The 16,380-nt window shown below is 53.2% G+C and overlaps 1 protein-coding gene across 2 annotated transcripts; it reads right to left on the reverse strand.

The window, feature by feature from the left end:
- Positions 1-694: 694 nt before the first annotated feature.
- KYAT1 (kynurenine aminotransferase 1) lies at positions 695-11,965 on the reverse strand. 2 transcript variants are annotated; one of them, XM_050907810.1, is made up of 13 exons: positions 11,921-11,965; positions 7,349-7,407; positions 6,221-6,371; positions 5,759-5,908; positions 5,303-5,389; positions 5,052-5,180; positions 4,588-4,708; positions 3,834-3,910; positions 3,486-3,575; positions 2,910-3,096; positions 2,611-2,687; positions 2,223-2,309; positions 695-1,791 (listed from the first exon to the last, which is right to left on the reverse strand). In XM_050907810.1, exons 2-13 carry the CDS (start codon positions 7,399-7,401, stop codon positions 1,723-1,725), a joined length of 1,278 nt encoding a protein of 425 aa, XP_050763767.1. In that variant the 5' UTR covers positions 7,402-7,407; positions 11,921-11,965; the 3' UTR covers positions 695-1,722. The 2 variants fall into 2 exon arrangements, with proteins under 2 accessions (XP_050763767.1, XP_050763766.1); XM_050907809.1 differs by lacking the exon at positions 11,921-11,965 and adding an exon at positions 9,825-9,923.
- Between the last annotated feature and the right edge of the window lie 4,415 nt (positions 11,966-16,380).

Genomic DNA, 16,380 nt, shown 5'->3' on the forward strand with positions numbered 1-16,380 from the left:
CTAGGCAGGGGGCGGGGTCGGCGGCAGTGTTTAAGTCGCCTGCGCGGGCTGTGAAGCTAAGCAGGGGCTGCCTCGTTCTGCGGAAGAATGGGTGACCTGCCGGGAGCAGCTCCGCCTCTCCGGGGAGGCTGGGGGCGGCCGTGGGGCGGGTAAAATCCGGACACCCGCATCTGGGTGTCTTTGCACAAGCACTGCGTGCGTGTTGGAGGATGCGGGGGATACACCCTGCCCCTTTGCGGGGTGCGTCATGGCCTAGAGCAAGAGCCCACACGTGGGGATGTTGCAATTAATCTTAATAATCTAATCTCACGGTTGTTTATCTGTGTCGGTGATTGCAGCTCTCCCAGCATTTGGCATGTATATGTGTGCAAAAGGGCCTTCAGCAGCACCCTCGCCCACCCAGGCTGTGCAGGCAGGTGAGACGGGACGCATCTCCCATGGCGAAGGCAGGAGGTGGGTGTTTGCCTGCCTGCCTGCCTCCCTCCCGCGGGTCGGTGCAGCTCTGGCTCCAAGGGGATTGGTACCCCAGCTGCAGCCCGACACAGAAAACCTGCGGAGCCGCTACCCACCGGCCTGGGTGGGACGAGCAGCCACCACCGCGGGATGGAACGCAGGTGTTGCATGGGTGACGGCAGCTCTCCAGGAGATCTGCATCAGCCCTGTAATCGTTACAGAGACATTTACTCTTCAAGAATTGCAGTAATTCATCTTTAATAATTTAACCACCACAAATACGTATTGCACAGTCTGTTGCACATAACTCCTGTGTGATTGATGATGCTGGTTTACATTCTTATCCAGGTTGAAATCAAGAATGATGCAAGAATCACCTTTCAAAACACTGCTGATGTTACCCCACCAGCCCGGTGGGTGGGAGGTTGTGGGAGCCACCAGCAGCAGGAGCAGCCTGAGGCCACTGTGCCCGTCCTCCCTGGCCACTGCGTGTGCTTGTCAAAGGCCTGAAGGTTTTGCTTTGCAGTCTGGACGATGCTGCCAAGCCCTGACAAAGTGCCAGGGGTAGTTTGGGGGGTGCACAGGGAAGGTTTGGCAATAGCCGGGCTATTTATGAAAGCCTGTTTCCTGGGGGAAACCAGTTACCAATTCTGTGGTCACCTTCCCCAGAGATGCACAGAAAAAAATAATGGGAAAATTGTTAATTATAGGAAACAGCATTTCACTGGGTTTATAATTTTCGGGATCATAGGAATCAACCTACTGATGGGTGGTGATACTGCACAATCCTATGGGAACGTGGGTGCTGGTGGAAATGCTGTCCTGCGCCCTGGGGTACGTGAGTGGGGATGTGGAGCGAGACAAGCCACAGTAACCTCTCAGCATGGCCTTAAAGGTAGGTCCTGAAACACCTTTTCAGAATTTGGTGGTGGAAAAGACCCCCGGAGCCATCCTTACCTTGTGTCTTGCCGGACGCATCCCAGAATTGATTATCAAAGTCTTTAAACATAAGAGGAAGAAATGTCAAATACTGACAGCACACCTGAAGACTCACTTCTTGCAAGGAACAGTGCAATCACTTCACAGTGACAGAAAGTGTCCCCCAGACCCTGGGCATGGCAAACCTCATACCCATTTGTCTGACAGAAAATGTGGTTGAAAGCACAAAAATAAGGACGGATCAAAGTTTGTAGCCAAGCAAAGGAAGAGGAGGAAGAGCGGTCATGGCAGGTGAGGACCAAGGAGAGCCTGGTTTTCTCTCCAGTGCGCTCAGGGACTAGTTTTCTCCCGTTTCCATTTTTGCAATATGTCGTTTGCTGCCTTCAGTGTGGCTTCCTCCTAAACAAACACCACGGGTTTGGTCAGTGGCTTCCAGCCAAATCCCCTTTCCCCTCATTGCAGTCATAATTCGTATAAAAATCCCATTCTCATTCTGGAACATCGCAAATGCCCCGTGTTCAGTATGACACAGGCACAGCCGTCTCTGGGGCAGGCATAGCCACTGGGCAGCTAAATGTACACCCAGAAGACTCCCTGCCTTGACCAAGAAATGTGGGATGCTGATGGGGCAAAGCTTAGGATGGCACCGGCACACCTCCTGCCCCCGGCTCGGCTCGCATGTCCGCAGGAGGGGGTTGGACCGGCTGTGATGCCATGCTCAGGCTCTAACACCCAAGGCATTCTGCATTTCTTCTTGGCATTTATCTCATTAAACCAGACCTGATTATTACTCCCAAGCTCGCCTTCCTTCGTGCTGCCACGTATCTCACCTTTGCGAAGCAGAACCGGATGAAATGGTTGTAGTTGTTCTTGTGGGCCCCACAGTAGAAAGCGGAGAGCGGGATGGCAGCAAGTCCCTGGGAACAGCAAACGTGGAGCTGAGATTACTCTTTCTGGGCTGGCGTGAAGCCATCCACTTATTGCTCGCAAGTGTCATGGATGGGCTTGTAGATGCCCTCGGTGTCCTGTCTGCTCACTCTGCTTGAGCTCAGGCTGCCAGGGTTGAGGCCAGCTGCTGACAGACACCCCCGGCTCCCCCCTGGATGAGCTGCCGGAGCCAGCAGTGGTGGTGTGCTGCTGGCTCCCGTGAGGGCAGCCAGGAGGGAGGGCACAAACCCACGCAGGGCAAACGCAGCAGAAAGGGCCAGATGCATTTACCTTGTTCCTGACCATCCACTTGGCAAATTTGGAGTCGTAGGGCTCGTCAGAGTCGGGGACATCAGGGACGTCAGATTCTGCAGGAGAAGCACAGCAGCGCAGAGGTGAGGGCTGCTGCCGGGTGCCTCAGCCGAGCCCCAAACCCACGACCTCTGGGAGCTTAGATGGGGAACACGCTATTGTCCCTCCCTGCTGTGGTGGTGGTTTATGCAGATTCTTGTCCCTGCTAGTGGTACCACTCCAAGCTGCCCGCCCTGTACTCAGCCCTGCCTGAGCAAAACCGCAGCCACGTGACTCACTGAACTCGGAGATGTCTGCCACCAAGAAGTACGTGCCCTCGGGGACGATGGGTTTCATCCCCACAGCATCCAGGCTCTGGACCAGCCAGTCTCTCTTCTGCTGCAGCTCCTTGGGCAGTTGGACGAAGTAGCTGTCTGGTTTCCCGTAGAGCTCGAGCTCCCTCTGGAAACCCTGAGCCACGACCTCCTGCAAGGAGAGTGGTAATCCGGTGGGGAGATGGTCAAGGCTTGCTCGAGAACCAGAGTCTTTGCTCCAATGCAATTCACAGGTGACTAGGGAGCAGGGCGTGATTTCTCACTGCACCAAGCTGAGCTCTCTGCCTCCAGCCCCTCCAAATGGCCTCTTAGATTTGTCAATGCAAAATAAGGAATATACCCCGGGGAGGCTGGACTCTCCCCTTCCTCTCCGGCATGGGGCGACTGCAGGGAGAAGGGAAGGAGGCTCTCCAGGGCACCACACGTCACCCTGTCTGTGCCTGTCTGTGCCTTTCAGGTCAGGCGTGGGCAGAAGGACCATTTCTTGCCCCTGCTTCAGGGGTTGGGAATTGCAGGGCCAGTTACAGGGAGCTGCCTTACCTGGGCAACTGTGGCACAGTGGTACGCTGAGTTTTGGTGCACGGTACGGAGGTGCTGCAGCAGCCGGTTGGGTCCCACAGTCCAGCCCACCTGCGGCCAGGAGAGGAGGAGGAAGGTGGTAAGTCTCTGGGTACCTACTCGGGCTCCCCTTTATTTGCCTGTGCTGGCTTCATTGTATTTTCCAGACAGGGCTATCGTAAAGCAGCTGTGGTACTTTCAGACCCTGAGGCTCAAAGCTGAGTGTGCAGCAGCAGTGTCCCCAGTGCCGTGCTATGGCAATCGGACCCATGCCTTGGAGCAAAGGGACGGGGATGGGGACACAATGAGGAGCCGCATGGGGGAATTCACCTTCCATCCAGTGGCACTGAAGCTCTTCCCAGCACTCCCAATCATCACCGTGCGGTCCCACATCCCTCGCAAGCTGGCTGGCAATGAAACAAGAGAGAAACACCGATGGCAGAGCTCAGCACGCTTGCTTCTGGGCTGCATTAATGACATGGTGGGAGCTCTTTGCCCACTGTAACCCGTGGTGGCCTCTTGTGTTCACAGAACGTCTTTCACCTGGATGAGCCTCAAAGAACATCCCAAGTAGGCAGCCAGGTTTCTCAAGAGCATCTCTTTGTAATTAAGTGTTTTCATACGCGTGTACCCAGCCCCAGGGCTTCCCAGAGATGCCAAGCACCATCACCCTGCAACAAGGTGATTGCATGTTACTGCAACAGGAAGAACAGGCCTCTGAAATCATGTTGAAATGGATGTCCCAAAACTAGAGACACTCAGAAAACTGTGGTTTTACAAAGTATGGGAAAAAATTCAGTTTCACTGGAGCTAAAGGGCTCTTTGCTCTAAATCTCAGGCTGTGAAGCTAGCTCTCTGTTTCCTCTGACTGGCTTTGGAAGCCAGGGTTCCAGTTTAAGACCTGGTTTGGAGGCTGAGACTGAAGTACAGCAAAGTAGCTCTAATGGGGATATATGCCTAGTAGAGCTGTGCATGCAAGCAGCCCATGTAATTTTCAGGGAACACCCGTTAAATCACCATTTCCTTCCCAGAAGATGCTGTACCCAGAGAAGACAGCTAAGCTCAGCCAAGCCATTCTCCGTACCGATGCGGATGTGCTCCTTCCCATCGTAGACCAGCCACTCGTACACTTCATCGCTGATGCACAGGATGTCATGCTTCACACACAGGTCTGCGATGAGCTCCAGCTCCCCTCGGCTGAATACCTGCAGCAGGCAGGGAGTGGAGCAGAGATGCAGCAGGAGGATTTCTGAGCCCCTGCCTGTCCCTGCCTTTCTGTGAAGGCTGTGCATGCTGCCTGCACCATCTCCCAAGCCAGGGTGGGCAGGAGCTGGGCTGCAATGGTCTAACAGGGCAAAGCCACTGCTGGCACAAAAGACCAGGCTTAAAAACACCAGAAGAGTGAGCGCAGCATGTGGTGCTCCCCCAACACCCGTTCCCCTTGTGTGCAAGGAAGGTCGAGTCACTGCTACACTGCAAATGTGGCTGGGTGAGCTGTAGCACCCCAGCAGCTTTCAGGGCCAGCCACAGCAAGGCCAGAGGCGTTACCTTGCCCAGAGGGTTGTTGGGTGAGTTCAGGACGATGGCTTTTGTCTGTTCACTGAATTTAGAAGCCAGTTCAGCTGGATCCAGCTGCCAGTCTGCACTAGACATCAATTTTCCATCTTTTGGAGCTTTCTAGAGAGAACAGAGGGGAATCTTGTCTTGCTTTGCTACCTCTGCGCTTTGCTTACCACTCACCTCTTCGCTCACTTCGCTACGACTCTCCCTCCTCGACAGCTTTGCTCTGACCCACTCACCGGTCTCAGTGGGACAAACACAGGCGTCCCACCAGCCATTTTCACCATCGGCTCGTAGCAGTCGAAGAAGGGCTCAATGATTATCACCTGGAAGAAAGGGACATGTCGGCGCCCTCCTGGCCCTGCTCAGACCTTCCCTGATGGGTGCAGAGAGCAATGGGAGGGACAGGAAATTTTAATCCCTGAATTACTGTAATGGAGAATCTGCATTGCCTGTGGGCAGTGTCAGGGAAGAACACCACCACTCAGGGCAAAAGGGTTATTTTGCCTTATGCAGAAATGAGACAGTGCCCTGCAGCAGATAATTTTTTCCTTTGGAAGCTCAGATACTGGAGAATGGGAATAAAACCGTTTCCGCTTCGGAAAAGGACAATGAAAACCAGCCTGCAGCCGCTAGCAGACCCACAGCCTTCTGGGGGAAGGCTGCCTGGGCAACGAGCCCAAATCTTGGGTTACCTCATCGCCTTCATCAACGAAAGCCTGGAAGCAGCAGAAAAGGGCCTGGTATGCCCCCACAGTCACCATCACATTGGTCATAGGATCCAGGTCTCGTCCAAGCAGCTTCCCAAAAAACTGGGCTAGGATCTTCACCAGAGGCGGGTGGCCCTGTGGGGTGAGAGGAGGGGTGGGAATTGGGTTGCAGAAGCCTCCTAAAACATGGATGAGCCCTTGGAAGGGGTCTGGGCAGCCAAGTGCCCTGTGACTGAGCGTGCGGGGCATCTTCCAGCCCGGCTGCTTCAAATGCCCTGGTAAAGCAGGGTGTTACAGCCCTCGGCGCAGGGGGCCTGGGCTGAGGCTGGATGCGTGTTTTGCCTCACGTGGTTTGCCCTGTTTATTGCTGCCTGGTGAGCCCTGAAGTGGCCAAGGCTAACGGGGAGTGAGGGGGGTATTGCCGAGGAGGGGGCTCTGTCCACGCACGAAGCCACGGGTGTACTGGTGCAGCATGTGGTTCTCCTCGCTGAGGGCTCTCACGAACGCCTCCTTCAGAAAGTCTGGTGGGGGGAAGTCAGGGAAGCCCTGGCCCAGATTCACCGTGGAGTAGGTGGCAGCCAGTTTTACAAACTCCACCCTGGAGAGAAGAAAGGGAGAGAAAGACAAGCATTTACAGAGGGTCCAGGCAGCATGCTGGCACCGGCTCTGCTTGCCAGCATCCCTTTGGGAAGTGAGTGAGGTTGGTGTCCTTCCTGCGGAGCCATCCTGCTGCTCGCAGGCGGACAGGACCAAGCACAGGTCATTTCAGATCCCTTTCAATTAAAACAAGGGTGAGACACTATTGCACTAGGGGGTGGTTTTAATTTGTTCTCGAAGGAAACAGCCGGGGTGCTGTCTGGGTGTGCAGTCACAGCTGAAGCCATGCACCGCTGCTGATCAGACCAGACTGAGCAGGAGAGGTCTCGGAAGTTTTCAAGCTCATACCAGTTCTGTAAAATTTAGCAACTAGACACCATGAAGGCCCGTGCAGAAGGAAAGGCAGGCTGAACTCAGCGCTTGTCTCAAACAAGAGCCAGCTCATCGGCAGTTTGTAGCTTGAAACCAGGCACAGCAGGGCTTTGGGGAAAGCCCATTTAAATCTCTTCTTCGAGCATGCAGTTTTCCCAATGCCTGTGCCTGGCAGACTGGGAACAGCATTTGCAGCATCCCTTTGCCTGCCTCTCTGCTTGCAGTGCCCTAGGTTGGGCTTGAAGCAGATGCCACACTGAAGCCAGTGTGCTGCAATGACTTGGCTCGGATTTGGGTGCTGCTAGGATCATTTGGGTGGATGGGTCGGATGGAGTACAATGCATTACAAGGTGCTCCCGCCTGCCTTCCCGCAGGATGGTGCGGAACACCTGATAGGGCATAAAGTGTGAGCAGCAGGTACAGAGCTGAGCCAGGGTAAAGTCTCCCTGGGACAAACCTGCCCTCATGTGCTTCCTAAACAAATGCAAAGTAGCCGAGGGAGACTGTGCTGCTCTGTGCTGTGTGGCTGTGATGGTTTCTATCTGGTGTTAGGCTGCCTAAAACCACATCTACCACCAGGGTAAACCAGATATTGTCTTAACTCACCAGATATTCTTATCTATTCCCTCCAGCCTCCGAGCTTGCACCGGCCTTGACATTTTTGCCTGCAAAGAGAGAGACAGAAAGTGAGTTTGAAGCTTTTACTAATGGTGATGGGGCCACGTGTGAAGGGGACGTGGCCTCTCCAGGTATGTTTTTCCCAATAGAAGGTGTGTCCTTTAGTATTGCTTCATGGGTTGTTGGTGACCAACCCTAGAGCAGTAATGCTGATGCAGTGGCTTCTGGAAGAGGTTTCACACACTTTTTATGAAAGCTCAAACAGACAAGAGCTGGCAGAGGAGAATGTTTCATTTACAAGTTTCAACAAGAATTGAGAAAACAGATGAACAAAAGAAGCATGTGTACACTCACTGGGGAGCTGGCAATGCCTTAAACCTCATTTTCAGTTGGAATAAATCATGGGGTCAAATGAGCTCAGCCAAGCTGTAACAGCCAGGCCAATGACCCCAGACCTCAGGCTTTTGCCTTCCATAGCCTCTCTTGTCCTCCATCGGAAGGACCTCCTTGTTCTCTACAGGCCACAAAATATCCCCTTTTCCTAGAAGAACAAACTTTTTTATTGCACGCTGCTCTACGGAGTAGCCGAAGTAGAAGTATTTACTCCTTTGTCCTGCTGGAGCACTTGGTGAAGGGAGTTCCTCTAGATCCTAAACAATATGCTGGTTTTTGCACCTAAAATTCATGGCAAAACCAGGCAGCAACTGGGTACAGGCAAGAGGGGAGCACAGCACACAGGTCAGTCTGACATACAGAGACACCAAGGTACCGTTCACCTCACTGGTATCTAATTTCCACCTGCATCATGGCTGGGGGGGTGGGAAGAAGGACAGTAGGAAACATTGAGAACAAAATCCTCCTTCCAGTTGGATAAGCACAGTGGGAGAAAGTCAGATATGCTTGATGGGGAATTTATTATGAGGATGATGAAAAGCAGCAGAGGCAGAATTTAGTAACTCAACAGTGCAGGGAAAAGGTAACCAGACAGCAAAGGGACTGGAAACCAGAGACAAATGATGTTCAAAGCACCAAGAAAAGCCAGCGTGGGGATGCGAGGAGGGCGTCTCTGAAGCAACGAGCCAAGAAAACGATCATCACCACAGCAAATAAAATAAATTTGAACAGGGATGAGGAGGGCATGTGAAAGCAGCTGAGACGTGAGATGCAGAGCTGGGACGTGAGGGGAGAGGGTCTGTGCTCTGTCGTGCCAGGATGGTCAGGGGGGATACCAGGTCAGCCCCCCCTCCCCAGGCTCGGCTCCAGTGGTAACTCCCCACTTACCTGCTCACCTCTGCCGTTCCCATTGGGCTGCACCAGAATTTGAAAAGTGCCCCAACAATATTTTGTGTTGAGGTCTTTAGATTTTTATACAGCTTCAGCCCTCGCTAGGGATCTTTGCAAATACCTTGCCGAGGAGCCCTGTGTTTCAGAGGGCACCGGGTGGACTCTGCGCTCCCCCGTGGTGCTGGGCAGGCAGCCAAGGGCGAGCAGAAGTCGCTGCCTCCCCGGGTCTAGGGGAGCCCCACTCCTCTCCCCCAGCCCCCTGCTTTGCTCTTTCTGCACAAGCTCATGGATGTTACGGTCAGCAAGACCCAGTGCCTGAGCTGATTTTGGTGGGAGTAGAAGGATTCATGGCTTGGGAAGTGAAAGATAGCTGGGGGTGAAATATTAACAGCTCCAGCACTGTCCTCTTGCGGTGGGGCTGCTGCTGGCCACAGTTCAGAGAATTTAACAGCATCAGCAAGTGTGAAGGGGGTCAGTGGGAAGAAGGTGCGTTAAGCCTAGAAATTCCAAGTTCTGAGGAAAGGCCTTGTCTGCTCCAGCCCTTTCAGGAAGGGAAATGACAAATACTTTCTTCTTTTGCTGTCCCCTCCATCCCACCCCCGGACTGCATGATGTTGCCATGGGTGGCTGCCAATCCAGCTGGAGAGCAACACAGGCTCGGGGCCACGCAGCCCCCAAATCTGTTTCAGCGTGTTCTGCTCCCCAAACTGAATGATGTGTTTCTCCAGTTGCAATTTGCCTGGCAGCCAGACAGGATAGTTGAGTGCAAATGTAGAAGACTTAGTGGCCACAACCTTCCACCACTGACTCCCTGCCACATGTGATTTCCTTGCTCTGCATGTTTGTATCTCCAAGAGGGATGCTGATATTTCCCAAGTACTTTGCAACCCAAGAGGCTTTAGTAGAAGAGACCATCAGATGAGGCAACCCCACAAACAATGAGCTTTCTTCTGTATGAAGGATATTCTCTTGCTTATGAGATGTTCCCTTTAAACAGGCTACCTGGAAATAAGTGGGTACAGAGGAGATTGCACCAGTGTGGCTTCTCCTGACGTGCCCTATCTGTCATCGCTGCCAAGGCTAGCTCCTCGGCAGTGAGCTCCCTTGGGCTCCACACCGCTGCAGCCTGAGCCAGGGACCAGGCTGCTGGCCAGAAACAGTCACGCTGGGCATTCAATACCTCGCTGGAGTATGAGCTATATCCAGCGCTGCTCTTCCTCTCCAGCAAGAAGTGACGCAGAGATGGTCCCGCTCTCCTGAGCATGCCACAGCTCCTGCTGTCTCACTCCTATGGGCACGGACCTGCATTTCCCCCGGACACAAAGCAAAGTGAGACAATCGCTCAATGGCTGCAGGGGTAAAGCAAACGCTCTGTGTACCTGGGGACGAGACAGGTCCAGACCCAAAGCTGTGGTTATTCTGCCACAGAAAGGAAAAGGAGAAACGAGCTGCTTTGTGTGTTGTCGCTGCAACGTCAAACAGTGCTGGGACTGTACTTTGTGCTCGTGACACACACAAAGCCAGGATCACAAGGGCAACCATGGCTTCTGCCTCCTCTCTCCCGAATTCCAGGCTCCCCCCACTTTCCTCTGCACTGGGGGGAGCGGTACGGACACCAGTGAGAGGGCATCCTCTGGGAATTTGGTATTCAACATCAGCTTCCCGTCCAGTTCCATTGATCTCGGTTATCTCTTGCCTCTGCCCATCCTCCCCTGCAGCACCTCCACCTTCCTCGCTGATGGGGCTGTGCCTTGGCAGGGCTGTTCGGACACCCTGCCTCTTGGGGCTGGCAAGTGAAACAAGGGACCTTAGGGATGTACACTGGGCAAACTTACTCCACATGAACCCATCTCTTCCTCTTCCTTCATGTTCTTAAGATTACCAAAAAAAAAAATCAAAGCAAGAGTGCTGCTGTTTTTGAGAATCTCTGACCTCTCAGCTGCTGCAACTCCAGGCTGTTTACTCACAAGTTTTATTCTGATTAACAAGATGTCAGCTTCCATCTCCAAAGTGATTTTGGTGTTTACCTTTCCTTCAAGGCCCCAAACAAATTAATTTCTGTGCCTGATGCAGCCTGTTCCTTCACCTCGGGTCCCCTCGACTATTCTACAGCATTGCTTAAACATGCGGCATTTAAGCTAAAGTAAGTTAATGTTTTGTTAGGTACTTGAGATAAAAGCAGTGAATCTGGAGGATGCATGCGCCTTTATTTTGACCAGCCATGGATTAATTTACCCAGCTGCCAAAAAATAAGTTAAAACAGGTTTGAAGCTGGCTAGCCCACAGGTACGTTCTCAGTACTGCTAGGTGCACTTTCCATCCTTTCATGCAGGAGGTGAGTCCCCACTGTTTGCATTTTGTGTTATTTCTAACACAAGTGCAAAGTGGCTGCCAGCTGAGACCAGTGGGATTTTACATCTGTTTGCCCAGGTAGGAAAAAACAGCACAATTTATGGAAAAATTGGAAGCCACAGCATAATATTGCTCAGGACTGCAAAATATCCACCTTGTCCCTGTGCGCGGGGCAGCTGCTTGTCAGGGACGAGCGCTGAGATGTGGGGGGACACTGCTTTGGGATGCAAAGCAAATGAGTACTGGAATGAGGGGACTAACCCTGCAGGTGAGAAAACGAAAGTGTGGCAGTAAAAAGGGCTTCACTGGATTACAGAAAACTACAGAGCTGGTGTAAGAGCTGTACACAAGGCTCCTGCAAAGAGCTAGAGGCAGCACTGGGGTCAGGCAGCCCCTGACCGGGGCTAGCGCAGAGGGCTCTGCCTCACCTCCCCAGCCCTGGGCAACGTTTTGGAGCGGGGTCAGCCACCAGCGAGTCAAAAAGCCTGGGAAAGGCTCAGGGAGCCTCTCACCTGGTCGGGCATTTCAGGCTGTGCCGTACGTACGCTCCCTGCAAGGGAGCCGGGGCACCTCTCGCCCTGGCAGGGTGCACAGGATGGAGCACACCAAGGATTTCGGAGGTGACAGCTGAAAGGTCACCGTGGGGACCGGCCACTCACCACCTCCTGCCCTCCAGCCCGCGGGCACCAGCCGTCTCCTCCGTCCCAGCGCTCCCCAAGCACCTCCGTGGTGCTGGCCAGCCTGGCCGCTCGCAGGTGCACCCAAAAAGCTTTGGGGACAAGGGTGCCCCTGAACCCGTCACACCGTGGGGGTGCAACGCCACAGCAGGAGCACGGGCGAACGCAGCAGCAACAGCCAGCAAGCGCGCACACGTAGGCACAAGGCAGCTCCCAAAAGGGATGGTGGGGGGTAAAACTGACTTACATCAAGCTGGGCCACGCTGCCTTACGCTGCAAAAGTCTGGCACAACCGCCCGGGCTGCCTTTGCACACATGCTGCCCTCTCCCTGTCTCCAAAATGCTTCATCTGCAGCTGGGACTTCCTGGGAGGAGTCGGAGAGGCTGCAGGAAGGCAGCAGTCGAGCTACAACACTCTGATGAGGAAAATCGTACCGGGGAACGGGAGATCTCGGGTCGCTCTCTAAAGCACCAGGGTGAGGGAGGAGAGGGCTTTTGGGTGCAGGTCCCTTCCTCCCGGAGGCTTGGAGCCAGAGCTGCCAGAGGATTTTGGCTGCCTGGGAACATATCCCAGCATATTGTTCAGGTGGAGGTTCATACCGGCATAATTATAGCGGGATAATTTTTGTGGTATGACTATAATTACTTTGGCATGGCAATGGCAGGGAATTTCCCTTTGAGTGAAGCCTTCAGTCATTTTGAAAAACGAATTTTTAAGTTGGTTAGACACTCTCAAAAATTTCACCCTGCAGGCTTAATATTATTAGTGAAGAGAATGGATCACAGGTACAGAAGGTGAAGGCATCAGCGTTAGGTTCATCAGAGGATAATGACCAACTGCCCACGAGACAACCTAAAGCAGGATCCTGCCGCATTGTCTGACCCCTGGGCTGTGGATGGGCAGGGAGACAGAGAGCAGCCTCAGAGGGGGATTTCAGTGCATGGATGCAGGAGCCGAACTCTTCACCAGTCGTTTGAGAGGTGACAATTGCTGCAGTGAGGTGTAGAGAGCAAATTGTCCTCTCTTGGCTTCCTTCTTCCTTTTGTGACAAGGCTTTACATGCACCGATGAATCAGGTCATGTAGGTCTCCTGAGTGAGTAATTACTGTCTCCCTTTCACAGTAGGAAAAAGTGAGCCACAGGGAGAGGAAGCGGCTGACGTCCACTGTGCCAAAGGTTCCCGAATCCTAACCCAACGTCCGGCCGCTGGGTTTACAGCATCCCTGCCGTGACTAAGCAGGAGGGAATGCCTGCGCAGGCAGATGCAAACTCTTTGTTTTCTAAACTTCTGTTTAACTCAAACACTGAAACAAACAGATGGAAGGAAAACTTGTGTTTGCTTCTGTAAGAATGTACAAGGCACATCCTGAGCCATCTAATAGCTCAATGCCATTTTATCCTCTCCCTCCTGCTGCCCTCGCTATGCTTTCTTTGCCCCCTCCTCTGCCAGCCTTGCACCTTCCCTGGTTGTTGTTTGCCCCTGAGCTGAGCTCACTTGACTTGCTCAATTAGCTAAAAGCCAGCCTGGCAGAAAGGACCTTCTGCAAGGTCCTTTAAACCTTCTGTAAGGTCCATGAGTTGAACTGGCTCAGGGCAGGGTGGATGTGAGTGCTAAAGGCACTGCAAGAGAATAGAGATGTGGGTAGGGACCAGAGCAGAGAGGAGTGGGGAGAAGAAGGGATGGGCAGGAGCACGAACCCCCACCTTCTTTGGCACGATTTGGCCTTTATATTGGTTCAACAGTAACATGTAACTTCATCTTAATGTCATCTTGAAATTCAGCAGAAATTGCTGGATAAAATGCATGCGGCCAGCAAGGAAAAGGACACATCTGACCTTTGTTTGTACTGTAAAACTCAAGGAAAATCAGGACCCTCTCTTTCTTCAGGTCATTTTAATTTAACAAGTGCATCTAGACACGAACAATTCTTCTTAAGGATGTTTTTTTTTAAAAATCTAGCTATTGCACTGGGCTGATGAATGTCTACAACACTGTCTCTGGCAGGTGGGATCATAGGTCCTCTGGTACAGGTCCTGTGCGTATGGCTACAGGAGGATGCTAAGACCTATGATGTTCCTAGAAAGCCACAGATATGCTTATTTTACTATAACAGTGATCACTGGTGTATACAAGTTAAAATTGGCTGCACTTAACCACTCAGAACTGCCTCTTCTACACTAATGAAATTATAATGAATGCCTTTGAACCATCCTTCATGAATTTTTTAAAAAATGATGCTGCCCATTGTCCTCCAATGAGTCAGCCAAATGAAAATACCCATTAGTGAATCAGCCTGCTTTTTTCAGGTACCACAAAATTACTGTTGGATATATCCTCGTAACACACTGGTGTTACTATTCCTGCTGCGAGGAAACATATGCTGTATTTTTCAGTGGCCTTAGTTTGGTGAGCTATTGTTAGAGAAATGGAATGGGGTTTTCAAAATATTCCATTTTAGAAATGTCACATAGGTTGGGTCTTAACGAAAAAGTAGTAAAAGCTGCAATTTAAATGATTTTCATTCTCTTATTGTTAACTAGCCTTAATATTGATACTAGTCATATCCACTATTTTTTATTTGAGGCATCCAGCAAGATGTTCACCAGATTTTCTCCACTGATCTGGACCATGTGCCCCTGGTCCCTAAATACGGATGGTGTCTGCAGCCTTGGTTATTGCTCGGTGATTTGAAGGATGGGAACCAGGCGTGCACGAGAGTTTTGCTGGTGTGGGTGTGTGAGAGGAGGACCGGGTGGTCTACAGTCCCTCCTCCTGCACAGGGCACAGGCACAGAGTGAGGCAGATGAAGCTGATTTTAACCATTTAGGAGCTAAGGAAAGGGTTTAATGTCACCTGAGAGGAGGTAGGGCCCCGCCAAGGAAAGACGCAGCCTCCTTTTTGTCTGTGAGCCTGGAGGTAATGCACACCAGGTCCAGAGAGATGAGCGGCTGCTCCTCTCAGGGCTCTGCACGGCTTGAACCACGACGAGGGGCTAAAACTAAAACAACGTGATGTCAGGGCATGGCAGCTATAATTTTTTACCCTTCTGTGTTTTCACAGCAGTGACACCAGCCTGAATCAGGGCCTGAGGCTGTCCTTGGCAGGCCTGGCTTTCCTCCCTTCTTCCTGAGGGACAGAAGCTGCCATCCCTCAGCGCCACAAGCTGTGGGACAGCGTTGCTGTACATGGCATTGAATTAAATGAAATCATGACAGAAGGCTTGATCATGATTGCGTCATAAACTTTAATAAAGAGGTAATTTTTTTTGTTTTTTACAAAAAGAATAAATTCTGGACTCCAAAGTCACTCACAGCAGGTGAAGGCACTCAGCTCCCCACCTTCCGCTTCTCCTGCCCAGCGCTGAGGCTGGAATTGCGACGGCCCCTTTAAGACTGTCACCATTTTGCGCGTTGCCCTGCACCAAGATGGCGCTCCCGCCTTCACTTTCCCCTCCCCGCCTCTCCCTCGCCTCATTGTCGTGTCCCCCCCCCCCCCTAAATGTCGCCCACCCACCCCGGTCGACTGCGCCCTGCACAAAGATGGCGGCGCGCCTTTCTCGTCATACCCGTTCCCAAGATGGCGGCGCCCTCCTTCGCTCCTCGCTAGCGGCGGCGACAGGACGGACTGATGGCCGCCATGCCGGGCGGGTGAGGTCAGTTCCGGGGTGGGGCCGCCGCGGTGCGGTTAGGGGCGAACAAAAGGAGCCGGAGCCGGCGTGAGGGAGGGCGGGGGCCGAGGCGGCCAGGTGGGTGCCGGCGGGGTGCTGCGGCCCGGCTCACGCCGCGCTCCCCTCAGCAGCCCAGGTGCGGACGCGGGGGGTTGCGGGGACGTGTCCCCCGGATGGGGCGGCCGTGAGGAGAACGGGACCGGAGCCCGCGGTAGGCAGGGCTGGGGCCGGGGTCGGACGGCGGCGGGGGGCGCCTGAGGGGGCTCAGCCCTGAGGGGACGGCAGCGGCCAGGTGGGGCCTGAACGCCGAGCTGCTCCCCTCGCACCGCCCGGGCGGGCGGGGAGGATTTGCTGACTAATTCGGCAGTAATTCGTTTCCTCCGTGTCCCCGCCGTCCGTGCCCTGTCAGGCGGCGCGGCAGCCCGCGGGGGGCTGGGGGCAGGTGCGTGTCCGTCCCCCCCCGCCACGTCCGTGGGGCGAGGCAGGGCCGTCCCGTGTGTGTGTGTGTGTGTGTGTGTGCTGGGTGTCCCCTGCGGCGGGACCTCGCTTCTCCGGCAAGGAGAAGTCCTGAATTTGTTACCTGGCAGTGGTGCTGGGGTCGGCAGCTGGTTGGTATTTTATTTATATCTTATAAAGGATATCTTTTCTGTTTCTGGAAACCTGGGGTGGTGTGACAGGCTTGTGGGCAGATGGGGCTGCTGTGCAGTCTGCGTGTGTGGGAGCGCGGAGCCGGTACCGAGGTGTTCTGGCTTTGGGCTGGTGCTGAGGCCGTTGCCTGAGAGGAGGTGGAGGGAGAAGGTCAGAGAGTCCTCTCCTTTAAACGTTTCCTTTGCAGCAGTCTGTCACAGCTAAAATAGAATAGCTTTGATTACGAGGGTGTTGCTTCAAAATCTGTCAGCCCTAATGGTAACTTTGGGATCAGGAGGAATGTATTCTTGAACATCTTCACCAGTATGGGGTTGGGTTTTTTTCCAGTGATGTGTCTTCCTTTTAATTTTTCCCTGTTGTTGACAAAATGCTTTCTAATGTTCTGCAGTC

The sequence above is a fragment of the Gymnogyps californianus genome, chromosome 18 (assembly GCF_018139145.2).
Source record: "Gymnogyps californianus isolate 813 chromosome 18, ASM1813914v2, whole genome shotgun sequence".
Taxonomy (NCBI): domain Eukaryota; kingdom Metazoa; phylum Chordata; class Aves; order Accipitriformes; family Cathartidae; genus Gymnogyps; species Gymnogyps californianus.